Source organism: Rhagoletis pomonella, unplaced genomic scaffold (genome assembly GCF_013731165.1).
Source record: "Rhagoletis pomonella isolate Grant_MI unplaced genomic scaffold, Rhpom_1.0 Rhpom_scaffold_00002, whole genome shotgun sequence".
Lineage (NCBI taxonomy): Eukaryota > Metazoa > Arthropoda > Insecta > Diptera > Tephritidae > Rhagoletis > Rhagoletis pomonella.
In genome coordinates this window covers 11063571-11076565 of record NW_023458556.1, presented here as the reverse complement: position 1 = coordinate 11076565, position 12995 = coordinate 11063571, and the positions used below count along the sequence as shown (strand labels likewise).

General features: G+C 37.2%; 4 protein-coding genes across 7 annotated transcripts in view; 2 read left to right on the top strand and 2 right to left on the bottom strand.

Annotated features, from left to right (window-relative positions):
• LOC118733085 (zinc metalloproteinase nas-13-like) overlaps window positions 1-12995 on the top strand; it is a 157492-nt gene that overhangs the window by 111874 nt on the left and 32623 nt on the right. The gene's annotated exons all lie outside the window — the stretch shown is intronic.
• Window positions 1076-3754, bottom strand: LOC118733084. 4 transcript variants are annotated; one of them, XM_036462283.1, is made up of 6 exons: window positions 3562-3754; window positions 2581-2763; window positions 2108-2498; window positions 1845-2025; window positions 1577-1779; window positions 1076-1506 (listed from the first exon to the last, which is right to left on the bottom strand). In XM_036462283.1, exons 1-6 carry the CDS (start codon window positions 3567-3569, stop codon window positions 1204-1206), a joined length of 1269 nt encoding a protein of 422 aa, XP_036318176.1. In that variant the 5' UTR covers window positions 3570-3754; the 3' UTR covers window positions 1076-1203. The 4 variants fall into 4 exon arrangements, with proteins under 4 accessions (XP_036318176.1, XP_036318179.1, XP_036318180.1 ...); XM_036462286.1 differs by having other exon boundaries at window positions 3582-3754; XM_036462287.1 differs by lacking the exon at window positions 3562-3754 and adding an exon at window positions 2840-3000.
• Window positions 5412-8910, top strand: LOC118733080 (serine/threonine-protein kinase fused-like). Its single transcript, XM_036462280.1, has 9 exons — window positions 5412-5782; window positions 5862-6446; window positions 6505-6665; window positions 6737-7405; window positions 7460-7610; window positions 7699-7827; window positions 7898-8180; window positions 8242-8534; window positions 8630-8910. The coding sequence occupies exons 1-9, from the start codon at window positions 5672-5674 to the stop codon at window positions 8678-8680; spliced, it is 2433 nt and encodes an 810-aa protein (XP_036318173.1). The 5' UTR covers window positions 5412-5671; the 3' UTR covers window positions 8681-8910.
• On the bottom strand, window positions 8810-12147 carry LOC118733086 (zinc metalloproteinase nas-13-like). The gene is made up of 5 exons (XM_036462290.1): window positions 11897-12147; window positions 11601-11774; window positions 9462-9622; window positions 9098-9373; window positions 8810-9035 (listed from the first exon to the last, which is right to left on the bottom strand). Exons 1-5 carry the CDS (start codon window positions 12045-12047, stop codon window positions 8826-8828), a joined length of 972 nt encoding a protein of 323 aa, XP_036318183.1. The 5' UTR covers window positions 12048-12147; the 3' UTR covers window positions 8810-8825.

The window sequence follows — 12995 nt, the reverse complement described above, 5'->3', positions numbered from 1 at the left end:
ACATATATTGCGATATTGAAAGTGTTTGTAATGAGAAAGTTCACGCTACAGAAAAAGGTAATTGTGGTGTTTTATCTAAGTTGTATACCGGTAGCGCCCAATAAATCTCGATCAATTATTCTTTCGGTAGGAAAAAATGAAAATGTTTCTCATTGATTTGATCAGTTTTAGTGAGTTAAAAAAGGGAAATAGATTTATTATTATGAGATTTCTTTTCGTATAAATATGCTCTAATTATCGAGAAGTACGCCTTCCTCTTTTGCAAATATATCCTATCAGAAGTATATAAAATGTGGATATCTTTAAAACAGGAGCAGATAGGATTTCAATTTAAGCGGATTCTTAACCTTAAGATATCTACAAATACAACCCTGCTTTCAGATTTTGTCGACATTTTTATGCAACCTATCTTCGCTTCCTGCCCACCGTGTGTAGGTGAAGCTGAGAGTCAACCCAGTCGGAAAAGGTACTCTACCGTGGTAATAGTTTATTTCATTTGTACTTGAAGGCAATACTCGTACGACGAAATATCATAGACTATAAAAGTTATTGATAACACAATTTCCACCTGAGAGATGTTATTATGTGAATACTTGAAGTTGATAATTGTTATTTGCAATATTTGCAACCATTTTATAAAAGTAAATAACGGCTGTATTCATTCTGAACGTTTGGAATAAACTTGTTTGTTTACTTATTATTTAGAATGTTCCTTATGATATGTTAACGTATATTTCAAACGCATTCTGTTTATTCTGGCTGTGAAATGGGATTATCTGGAATGTATAAAGAAACGCAGCCAAAGTGAACTAAAACAAAATAGATTTCAAGGAATATAAAAGAATTCAATTTAAATCAAATATTAGTCGTAAGCAGTTAACTTAAGTGAAAATATAAGATTTTTTTCTTTCAAACAGTTTTTGATTTAATAAATTTACTATAAATAGTCATATTATTTCGAGTGTACCGACCAAACCCAAACTATTCAGTCTACTAGGGCATATATGATTTGTGCTGGCAGAACGTTTAATGGCCGATGTAGTTAAATAGAAAGTATTTTCTGAATAACGGTAGGAGTTTTAAAATATGTACAGAAATGTATTTATTTAAATTCGCATATAGTAATATTAAAAATAAAAATGAATGTTACAATTTTTGACTAAAAATATATGTATAGGCAATTTTATTGTACTTATTGTGACTTTAATTCTTTATATAGCTTTGATCGATGGCATGTTTGAATATCTGTGCAATACGTTCGCGCTTTCTTTGCTCCTTGAACGGTTTGATGTTCCAAACATCAGTGAGCACCGCATCCTCCTTCATATCATCCAAATCGGCGACTTCATCATCTTCGATAAGTGACATGGGCAGTGACTCAATACCCATGCCACAACCGAAGCGAGCAAAATGTTGCAGCTCATTTTGAAATGCTTGCCAACTCAAAACAGTTGACACATCAGCGCCTAAGTCGGCGATGAGTGCAGAAGCACTTTGGTGGTATTCCTGAAAGTGGTATAAAAGGGATGTATTGATATTGAGTAAAGGGAAATCGAATAAGTTTTTTTTTTTTTACTTTCAATAGCTGTTCATAGTGCCTCGCCCGCAGCTCCTCACTTGTACAAGAGTATATGAAGAATGATATATCTAAAGCGATAGAAGCTCGACGCGCCAATTGAAAATCAATTATTATAATTGCCTCTGGACTATTGTCTTTTGAGTAACGAGTTAAGAAATTTGGCGTCCAACAATCGCCATGTCCAATAGCAGCTAAGGGAGCTGGAAATTTTTTTACGAAAAGAATAAACTTCAAATCTAAATTCTAAAGAATCATTTTCACATACAATCTGCAGATACGAGCTTGATAAGATCGTCATACAGCGGTGTAGGTTGTAAAAATTTAGCAGCTATAGTTTCGTATTTAGTGCCGGGATAGGTTTTTTCAATAGCATCTTTGGCTACATTGCAGGCTAAACCAAGAAAGCCAATGTACCAGGAACGTTTACCTTCATTGTAGTAGGTTTCCTGAAAAGTTGAACGTTTTAAGAGGAGTAGAATAGTAACTTTGTTTCATTTTAAGAAAATGATTTACAATTACGTCTCTTACCTCCAAACCTTTTGCTGCCGCCTCAAAGTTTTCTGGTTCCAAAGCGCGGAAAGCCAAAGAAATACCGTGAAATCGACCCAATGTTCGCATTGTCAACAAAGCATCTTCCAATGAAATATAATCTTGTCTGTTTGGTGCACCATAACCTCGGAAACTGACATTTTCTAGTGCAATGAAATCGTTTTCGCCATCACAATGTGATGCAAAACATCTTGGATATTCGGTAAAAGGATTTGTGGGTTTGCGACGGGCTTGGAAAGCCTCCCAGGCAGGCACAACCTTTGTGTAGAAGTTTATTTCATTGCGGAAGAAGTCGGCGGAATGAAATACTTTTCTGCGTGCGACGTTGTCGGGCATACCTTTGCAAATGAGATGGACTTCAAGGACCGAGCTGAAATAATGATAATTGTTTTTTTTTTAGTTATTGACAAAAAACTAGTTTTAAGTTTAAAATAAGTAATTTGTGTATGTACCCATTTTTCTCATTAACGCCGTCAACAGTAAGCCGAAACACTTTGCTTAGATAAGAATCGCCCTTCTTGAAACCTGGCCCAAATTTGTAGGAAGTGTGTTTGGTACCACCTGCCTTTTGGACAATTTCATCCAAAGTTTTTTCAGTGAATTTGTTCGAAATGTCTGATAAACTCATATTTGCGCTATAAAGAAAAATAGTTAATTAAACAAGCACTCCACACTTCTAAATATGTATGTACTCCATACTTTAATATGTACACAAGACAAAATTAATAATTTGAATGGCTCCGCATAAACCATCTGTTCTGTTTTGCGGGTTATTTTTTCTCTTAAATATTGACGGTTATTTTACGATACTTTCAAATTGGGGAGGGATATTTTTGATCTCTGTTTATGAGTTATGGTTGTGTGAATTTTTTTATTATTTAGCCTTCACAGAAATATTTCTGGGGGAAAATTTTTGCCATTTTTAGAAGTTGTCCCAAGGGAACCATAGAGGGCCTAGGCCGGGGGTGACATTTTTGTCAATGGCGGTTAATGTCCTCTCCAAAAAGGGTGGTTGGAGATGCCACGCCCACTCCCCCTTCGCCTACCGCCCCTTTAACGACTGCCCTTAGTGAAAAGCCAAACCAATATCTGTGTTCGTACGGCATATTAACTATAGGGGGGAGGCTGGTTTTAATATAATGCACTTGAGATGGGCGCGTGATTGATTTTGGCTCACACTTTGTGTGACTGTAAGCGCCAATCTATTATATTATTATTTGCGTACTTACCTAGTATCAACCTCCACGTCCGGTAATGCTCTTCTAAACCCGTACGTAATCAGACTATGCACCGAATTACCCAGCGTTCAGCTTATAAAAGCAATGATCATAACGTCCCACACTCGTATGGTACTAGGAATTGCTAGAATTGACGGCCACGTCAGTTCTACTGTTATGTTTAATTAATGATTAGAAAACATCAGAATTACATACATTTGCATGCAAGTACGTACAGTTATTTGTCGCGATGCACTTAAAATGATTTCTTTGTCACTTCACCATGTTCTTTCTATTAGTTGATTTGCGATTATGTGTGTCTACAAACATATTTGCAACCAACGGACAACGGAGATAATTTACTTATCAAAAATAAAACTATCCAACTTGATTGATAAACAAAAGTCGCGGTTAGGTATGAAACGATACGAGTTTATACAAGTACATACTCGATACTTTTCGTTCGATACCAAGTCATTTTGGCATCGATACTTTTGAACCAAGTACTAAGTATCGAAAAAAAATACCCGCATCGAAAAACGAAACGACGAATTTGCTTTCGGAATTTGTTCCTCTACTAACATAATTCGCCCATGCGATGCTGTTAGGTATTGAAGCTGGCTGCAGAAAACGGCAAAACTGTCATTTTCGTGTTACACACTAACAAACCTATGCTTATTGTTGATGTTATTACCGCATTTGACGTAGCGTTAATGCTTTTGTTTAGGTATGGCGGTTAGAGTAACAAGGCCCAAGTGATCAAAGCATTAGAGTGCCGCTCGAGTTCAAGTCCTTCTCGGGCGCAGAGAATTTTTTATTTATATATTTTTTTTGGCTAATTTTAGTTTACATAATTTTTCGATTTTAATGTTTTAAAACAAACCCAAATTTTTTTCAATAAATGCTTATGACATTAAAGCATTTTAGATTATTTCCTAATGCAATTGTGGTTGGACAAATTATTTTAAATAAACCAGAAAGCAAATGCCTTTTGCTCCATATATTTGTTTTTGCGACCAGCACAGAGCCAGCTGTCAACTGAGTGACTTTTTTTTTGAGAATAGGGACGTGAGACAGCATACCAAATTGTCTAAAAATCGGAGTTCATTTCGAAAAGTCACTATTAGTGACTAGAGACTGCTTAGTCTGCGCAGTTTAAGCAATAAAAGTTTTCGTGTCTGAACATCGACTTACTGAATCCCAGAGAAAGAAAAAGCTTTGCAGCACTGGCTGAAAATAGATGCGTTCGTTTAAAATCTCCAGCAGAAACCAACCAACTGCCAAATTCCGGCGAAATGTCATCTGTTCTCTCACAAGAGAGAAATATCAAAAATAGTACGCGAACAGAAAATTTGCAGAAACTTGCAAGTTAGACGAACAGCTGATATAATTTTTGTTTACATACAAAAGTGTAAAATTTAAAACGTACGAAAAGTCATCACAAAGTGTTATACTGACACAGTGTAGCTACTGTAAAACAAAAGGTACTAAAACAACCTGCCAACCCTGGTTTGAAATTACCCACAGTGTTGCCGCGAAACTTTTCTAGCGGTAGCCAAATTCCTTTAAAAAAAGGCTAAAAAAGAGCTAAAAAGAGTCGTTGTGGCTAAAAATGGTAGCTAAAAATTTTAACTTACATACACATACATATATAAGTATACACGCAAACATTTTCAATAAGTAATGAGATACAAAAACAATGATAATAGATAGGTTAACAGCCCTAACTCTTTTACAGTATGTATGTATAAAAACGTAAGGAACATATCATCATCGTTTAAAGTACAAAACCGCGTATTAACAAAATGCAAAACCGCGTATGTGAGGGTGCATAAATTATTTTCTAGAGAGGAAGAACACTAATTTCAAAATGGTTCTGTTTTTTATAAAGCAATCGCATTTCTGGCTAGTATATTTCAGGACAAATGGATAAGGATTAAGCCAAGATTTTGTGTGAGCAATTTGGCAGCCAACGTCAGTTACGCGGTCTTGCAGAATGACGACACACGGTTTTGTACTTTAAACGACGATATGTATATATAACGGCAACACTGGTTACCCAACAGCCGGCCAGCTGTTCACGTAACGTAGAGCAACAAGTATACGTTTTGTTTTGATAATTCTTTTTGCAAAATTTATAATCCTGTGTACTTACTGTCTTTATAATCGTTGTCGGCTTTAATAAATTAGTTTGTTAAAAAAAATATAAGAAACTACTTGCTTAACTATGCAGTCACTTTATTGTATTACATTTAAAATAAAACACTAAAAAAAAGAATTTCATTCATATTAATATCGACAATAGACTACAAGTTTGGCTGTTGTAATGAATCGCTATACTGTAAATTCGCTGATAGGAGAGGGCTCTTTTGGGCGCGTATACAAAGCTATACGCAAAGAGGATGCACAAGTGGTGGCAATTAAGGTGATATCTAAGGTAAATAGAATTATGTAGCAAGATCCTTTATGCGGTAAACAGGCGTTAATACATATACAAAAATTGTAAATCTTTAAAGCGTGGTCGCAGTAGCCGCGAGCTAAAGAATCTCCGTCGGGAATGTGAAATACAAGCGCATCTTAAGCACACAAATGTCATTGAAATGTTGGAGTCATTCGAAACAAAGAACGATTTGATTGTTGTAACAGAATTCGCCCCCATCGACCTGCATCGGTATCTTGCACGACACGGTGCTGTGCCAGAGGATAAAGCGCAGCGTCTCATTTGCCATTTAGTTTCAGCGCTTTATTATCTGCACTCGAATCGTATACTGCATAGAGATTTAAAACCACAAAATGTATTGCTCAATGAGGATTTGCATGCCAAGTTGTGCGACTTTGGTTTGGCACGCAACATGACTATGGGCACACACGTTTTGACTTCCATAAAAGGTACACCGTTGTACATGGCACCAGAGTTGTTAGCTGAGCAACCTTACGATCACCAAGCGGACTTATGGTCGCTGGGATGTATATCATATGAATGCCTGGCAGGTGCGCCTCCTTTCTGCACAACATCTATCTTGCACTTGGTGAAGCTGATCAAACATGAAGAGGTGAAGTGGCCAACCTTTTTAAGTAGCGACTGCCGGTCTTTTTTGCAGGTAATTAAAAAAGTCACATATTAGTGCGCATTTTATACTAAAATAAATTTATTTGCAGGGTCTGTTGGAGAAAGATCCCTCATTGCGCATATCGTGGACAGAAATACTTTGTCATCAGTTTGTCGAAGGCAAACTCTTCATCTCGGGCATCAAGGCTAACAATTCACCATTCACAAACCCACAAAAACAAAAGATCTCAAGATGTTCTCGCAGCCAACGGTAGAATAATTTTTAAACGCGTATCGAATATCTTGTTTTACTAAATTACACTATCTTACATGCATTTCCAGCTCCAAAACGGACGATATCTCGAAGCAAGTTGCCACAATGAGCCTCGCAAACGCTTCTCTTTGCACAAACGAAAATATGACTTCCTCACGTGACAGTATCAATGCAATACCGCCAAGCGATATTGAGAATCTCGAAACAGATGTTGAAGAGAACATTAACAATGTTACGGTTCCATTTGCTGATCAATCCTATAAGAATACTTCAGTTATCAAAAACCATGACGTCGATATCATTATACCTCATTTTAATATAGTAACGGAAGCTGCTGCTGCGGCGCCTGTAATTAATTCGCAAACCTGCTTTGTCAGCGGTAATACAAACATGATACTCAATCACATGAACGATAATTTTATGTATGCTGCAAACACAAATTCATCACCGCCACATCATCAGCCGCATCAGCAAAGTAAAAAATCGCCAACTGAAAGCACCAAATTGCAAGAAACACCTTTGGTTACCAATACAAATGTTAAGGCATCGCGCAGCAAAGATTTGGAAAAACGTAAGCTGAGTCAGAATTTGGATAATTTTTCGCTACGCTTGGGACAGGGCTTCGATTCCGAACCACGCAAAACTGTAGAGCGCAGAGATAAAGATAAGGATAAGGAAAAAGAACAAAAGTGTAACAAGAGTATAATGCATTCGGCAGATGAGAAGCGCAGCACTGGGTACACAACTTTTAAAATAACGTAAATTTAATATGTTAAAATAACTTTTTATAGAAATTCACCACCATGTCTGCTGCCTGGCTGGGATTCATGTGACGAGTCGCAAAGTCCGCCTATTGAAAATGATGAGTGGTTGGCGTTTTTAAATCGCACAATGCAGGAAGTGCTGGACGGTGAAATGGACTCGTTGAAGCAACACAATTTGGTAAATACATTTATCGTTTGATTCAAAAAATGTAGCTTAAACCTACCGTTATTTTTTCTGCTGATCATTTCACCTCCCTTCTCTTTAGGTAAGCATCATAGTGGCGCCGTTACGCAATTCAAAAGCTATACCTAAAGTGGTGGATAGTGTTGCACAGCTCTTATCGTTGCCCTTTGTATCTGATGAGTCTCCATGCGTTATTGAGTTAATACAAAATGTGAGCCTATATTCATACTATACTCGCACCGTTCTAAGTAAAGTTTAAATAATTTTCGCATTGCTATAAGGTCTATATCGACGTCAAGCTCGTCCCAAATCTCATGTATGCTTCTAAATTGCTGATTTGTCACAAAGGCACCGGCGATTCGAGCGCCTCGTTGACGCATTCACATGGAGGGCGTGCAGTGCGTTCCATGGCTGAACTTAATTGCGAAGAAATACGCACCATTTCGCGTCTGTACGAATTGATATGTCATCTAGTGCATTTGAAGCAGCAATTTCTCTCGCAGTTCTGTGATGCAGTTGCCATTTTGGCAGCGAATGAATTGCTGATTAATTTGTTGCAACATGGTAGGTAGAACAGCAATATATTTATATACGTACATATTGGTTACAAACGCTTGGTTTTCAGATTTCCGAAACGCGAACGCTGTGCGCATTTCGACTAATATATTGGGTCTGCTAATATGCGTATTGCGTGAGTTGCCAGAAAATGCGGATTTGGTGGAAAAAGTCATATTCAACAGCAAATTAAATATGGTGGCGTTGCTTGGCAATGCTGATGACTTGATACGCATGCGCATGTGTATGCTTTTTCGCTTGCTGGCGCGCTTTAGTCTGCGCGGTTTACAAAGTGTTTGGTGTACAGATATAAAAAAAGCAATTGAAGAGTTAGCTGACGATGACAATCTGGAATTGCGAGAGGTGAGCTTAAAACTGCAACGGGCTGCGCAAGATTTTCTTAAGTTTTTTTCGGATGAATACTTTTTAAAAATCTTTAATTTTTTTTTTAACCACAGATCGCCGAAAGTACCTTGGAAGAATTGCGACACTTTACTTTCTACGGTTAAAATACAGATAAGAGGCATGAACTGCGCCTCGATCAAAACAGAATTGAGATTTTAGTTTAAGTTACATCTTTCTATATTTTATATATTTTTTACAGCAATTTTTATAATTCTCATATGCGACAAAATGTACGAATTTACATTGAATTTACTTCCTTAACTTTTTTGTATGTTCCTCTGGACTATTTCGACTGAATAAACTGTTTTGAAAATAACCTAAAAGTTCATCTAAATATGAGCCCAGTTGATCAAAACTAAACAAGTAATCAACATTGCAGTCGTCTTTGTACATCTCATTCAACTTTGAAACATCCTTCTTAGAGAGACCCTTGCGTTGACCCAACGAGGCATAGGGATCCTAAAAAAAGATTGTCACAGGCAATCGAATATATGTATACAATATAAAATGTAGGCATTTACCAATGGCTCTATGGTTGGCTTGCCATTTTTCGTGAACGCTTTCGAACTGTAATGCATAACACTCTGATAGTCATATTCAACGCCGAAATTTGTTATGTGTGTACGCGCATATTTATTAAAATTATGCGCATGTCCATCGAGTATATTCTCCCAATTGATTTTAACATATTCATCGCGTTCAGTCGAGCTCTGCTGGTGATAGAAGCCCAGTGCGTGCAGCAATTCGTGCACAATGACACCATGCGTAACGCAACGTGGCGTATTGAGGTTGAGAACCTATAGGTTAATAATATATGAATGTTAATTTTTTTTACTGAGCCAGATAAAATTTGATTTTAAAATCATTTTGAAGTAATGTATAAACCTGTCCTCCTTGTCGACGCCCAACGCTGGACCAACAGCCGGAATAGTTGCCTTTAAATACTATCCAATTGGTATCGCCTTTTTCATAGGGACGAAAACGGATGCAAGTTTTTTCATGGTATTCCTTGAAAGCCTCCAAAATAGCCATCATCTGCGTTTGATCTGTGGGGTAGTGGAGTGATTAACGTAACTTATGTGTGAAAATTGTGTTATTCAAATGTCTGTGTTGCTTTGCATGTCTTTTTTCAAATTTTTTGCTTAATCCGAGAATTTAACTTTTTAGTGCTTTTAGTGGTTCCAGATTTTTTAAGTGAAATGGAGCTCCTCATTTTTGCAATTTTGTATGCGAAACTAAAGAATGTATGTTGGGTTAGGTCTGCTTAGGCTAGGCTAGGTGGTCGTCACCAGTTGGGAACACACTTTAACTTTATAGGGATTGATGAGTCAATTTCGATTTATGGAGAAGGCTAATATGAATACCTGAGGGCTTCTGAGGGCCGACTAAAATGTGTGTGCCAAGAAGATGTGAATCTAAACTCGTGAATTCCGATCGGACACTCTCCTCTCAGAACCCCCACCAAAACCGAGAGATGTGGCTTTGCAGGCATAAGAAGCTTCCTTGATCGTTCCCAATTCACCCAGGAGCAGAAGATCCTTGCGAGCTTAAAACTAATCACGAGTGAACCACAGATAATCGATAGCCTTCTGCTCGGGGGAAATCATTTCAAGGGCAAGGGCCAAAGTCCCTATGGCCTCGTACTCACAAAAGTTTAATTAAAAACTATTCCAACGCAATTGGGAGAGAGGTTACAGACACTTCCTAACAGAGTGCTCTGATTACCGGTTGGCTATTAGAGTAAATTTGTTGGGAGTTCTCTCCGTATTTTTTGACTATCCCGATAATTCGGTTATTCGAATAGGGGTATTATTACTTAATAGATTCAATAATTTCGAGAACAATTTTACGAATCAGTTAATATACTGTTTATAATATCCGGATAACAAAATTAACGGGTATTTATCGGATCTTATCGGTATACATGAATATCCGAGCGTATATCCTCACTTACTAATGTCACATTCTTGAGCAGTGTTTGCCACACCTCTTTGATATCAGCTACTTCTGCCTAAAGAACGCTGGAAGCCCCAACACGATGTTAATGGAGAGCTTATAGCAGATGCAGAAGCAGGAGACATCCCTCTTCAAAAATATTTCCAAATGAAGCTTCTTTATAAACCATTTTAAAATATTTAAATTAACTTGTTCACTAAATTGATTTTGAATTTCTAATCAGGTGGTAACCTTCATCAAAAATATTTCCAAAATAGGGCTTTCTTAAATCTCTCTCGTTTGATGCTCATATAAAATATTTAATTGAATTGATTAAATTAATTTTGACTACCTAAATAGGTGGCAGCCCTCTTTGGAAATATCTTACTCCTTTGCAACCCATATTACATTGTTTAATTTAACTTGCTAATTTAAATGATTTAGAATTTCCAAACAGGTGGGGCCCTCAGCAGAAATCTTCTCGAAATTAAACTTTCTCAAACCTCTGTTGATTTGGTTCTCACATCAAACAATTCACCAATTCAAGGTTGCCACTATCTTAAAAAATATCGAAAATCTTAATCCAGGTCATAAACTATCTGTGTGCCAAATTCCATTGAAATATGTCTAGTCGTTTTAGCGTGCAAGACCCCAACAATAATAGCTATTAGTAGGATTTTCGTGTTTCAAGTTCGTTGCTTAAGTCTTTTGTATAGTAATCACTTTTGATATACATACATACATCCAAAAGGTAATACAATGTAGTATTCATAGTGCAATAGACAGGTGAAGTAATAAATCAGCTTTCTCGCTTTATTTTCTGGCATTCGGCTGCCTTATAGCCAAATTTTCAAGGCAAATTTTCAAATAAGGCTGTGTCAAAATCTTTCTTCCCGCTCTAATTACTTCATTTAGAATAATTCCACCATGATTTACGCGTATCTACCTAAATATGTAGAGTGTTTTAAATTGTATTGCATAGCTTTGTCTGACTAATTTCTCCGTCACTTGCAATTCACATTTTGCTGCTTTTAGATTCCCACTTGGATTCAATTAAAATTGTTCGTATGTATGTACTAATATACTCACTAAAGTCATTACTATCAATGTAGAATGGCACAGTCGCATCTGGCCAGGTAAACTTCTCGCGTAATAAACCATTTCGCAACCAATCGCGGTGCAGCATAATATCGCCCTCGAATAGACCGCAGTGCTCCCAGAGATTTGTGTCACTATCCTCAGTCCAAAATTCAAAAGCAGCATCTATAATGTAAAAAAATTTTTGGGCTTTCAACTTAACTTCAAAAAATTGTTTCCTTAAATTTCAATAATACTGGATATTCATTTCTTTTAATTGCGTTTGTCTTCCCATAGTTACCACATACTGTTGTGACGCCGCAGCATTTGCATGTTGGCACCCCAGCGTGGCGGTGGCGGCACTGCTGGTCGAAATACTTTCAGCGTCTGCGCCATTATGCCCCAGTATGAGCACAAGTTAGCGCCAAAAATTAAAATTATTAAGTAATGTTTAAGCATGTTTTACCAACTAAATAGTATTTAGTCTATGAAAATATTTCACTTAAAAAATTTTGCACTACTGAAAGCGTAATTTCACGGCTGTTCGCGGCGAATGACAAATCTATTATGCGTTCGGCTTTACACTTCATTTACGCACCGAAGAAAGTGAAGTGAAACGCCCACAATTGCGGTGTTTCAATTATCCGAATCCACAAACTTAATTTTCAGTTTCACATAGCAAACATCCAAGTATGTATGTATGTATGTATGTATGTGGGTGTGTGGGTGGTGAGTATGCGACTGCCGTTCAGAATAACTGCCGAAGCAGTGTGGTGTCGACTAGGAAATTTCTGATTTCATTTATTGAAATTAAGTAATTTATGTGCAACGTCGGGCGCACGTTTAGAATTTTTCGATTTCGATTGCTTTTGATTGGTCATTTGCATTGGTGTGTCGACGATGGGAATTAGATTTTGAGGTTATAAAATAGTGTCGTGCATTGCTTATAAAGTGCGTTTGAGTTTGGCGTATCTTGGGAGTGAGTGAAGTAGTGAGTTTGGCATATCGCACGTTTAATAATACATATGTATATGTATGTTCATACCCAGTAGAACTTGGGAGCATCGTACGATTGCTCGTCGAGTACTCCCTTGGGAGTATACGAATACTACCCATTGCTTCTGTGTATAAGCGTGTAATTTTGTATACTCTCTTTAACATTGTATATCCTAGGAGGCGAGTAATCCCTTTTACATCCTAAACGAGCAATCAGGGAGCACACACAAAAATAGCATCCCGAAAACCGTCACTCCGCGACGCCTGGTCAAAGCAACATCGCAAAAAATATATAAAAAAAGTTTTTTTCTTAACAGCGGTCGTCTCTCGGCAGGCAATGGCAAACCTCCGAATGCATTTCTGCCATAAATAACAGCAGAAATCAGAAATCTTAGTGACATTTCGAATAAA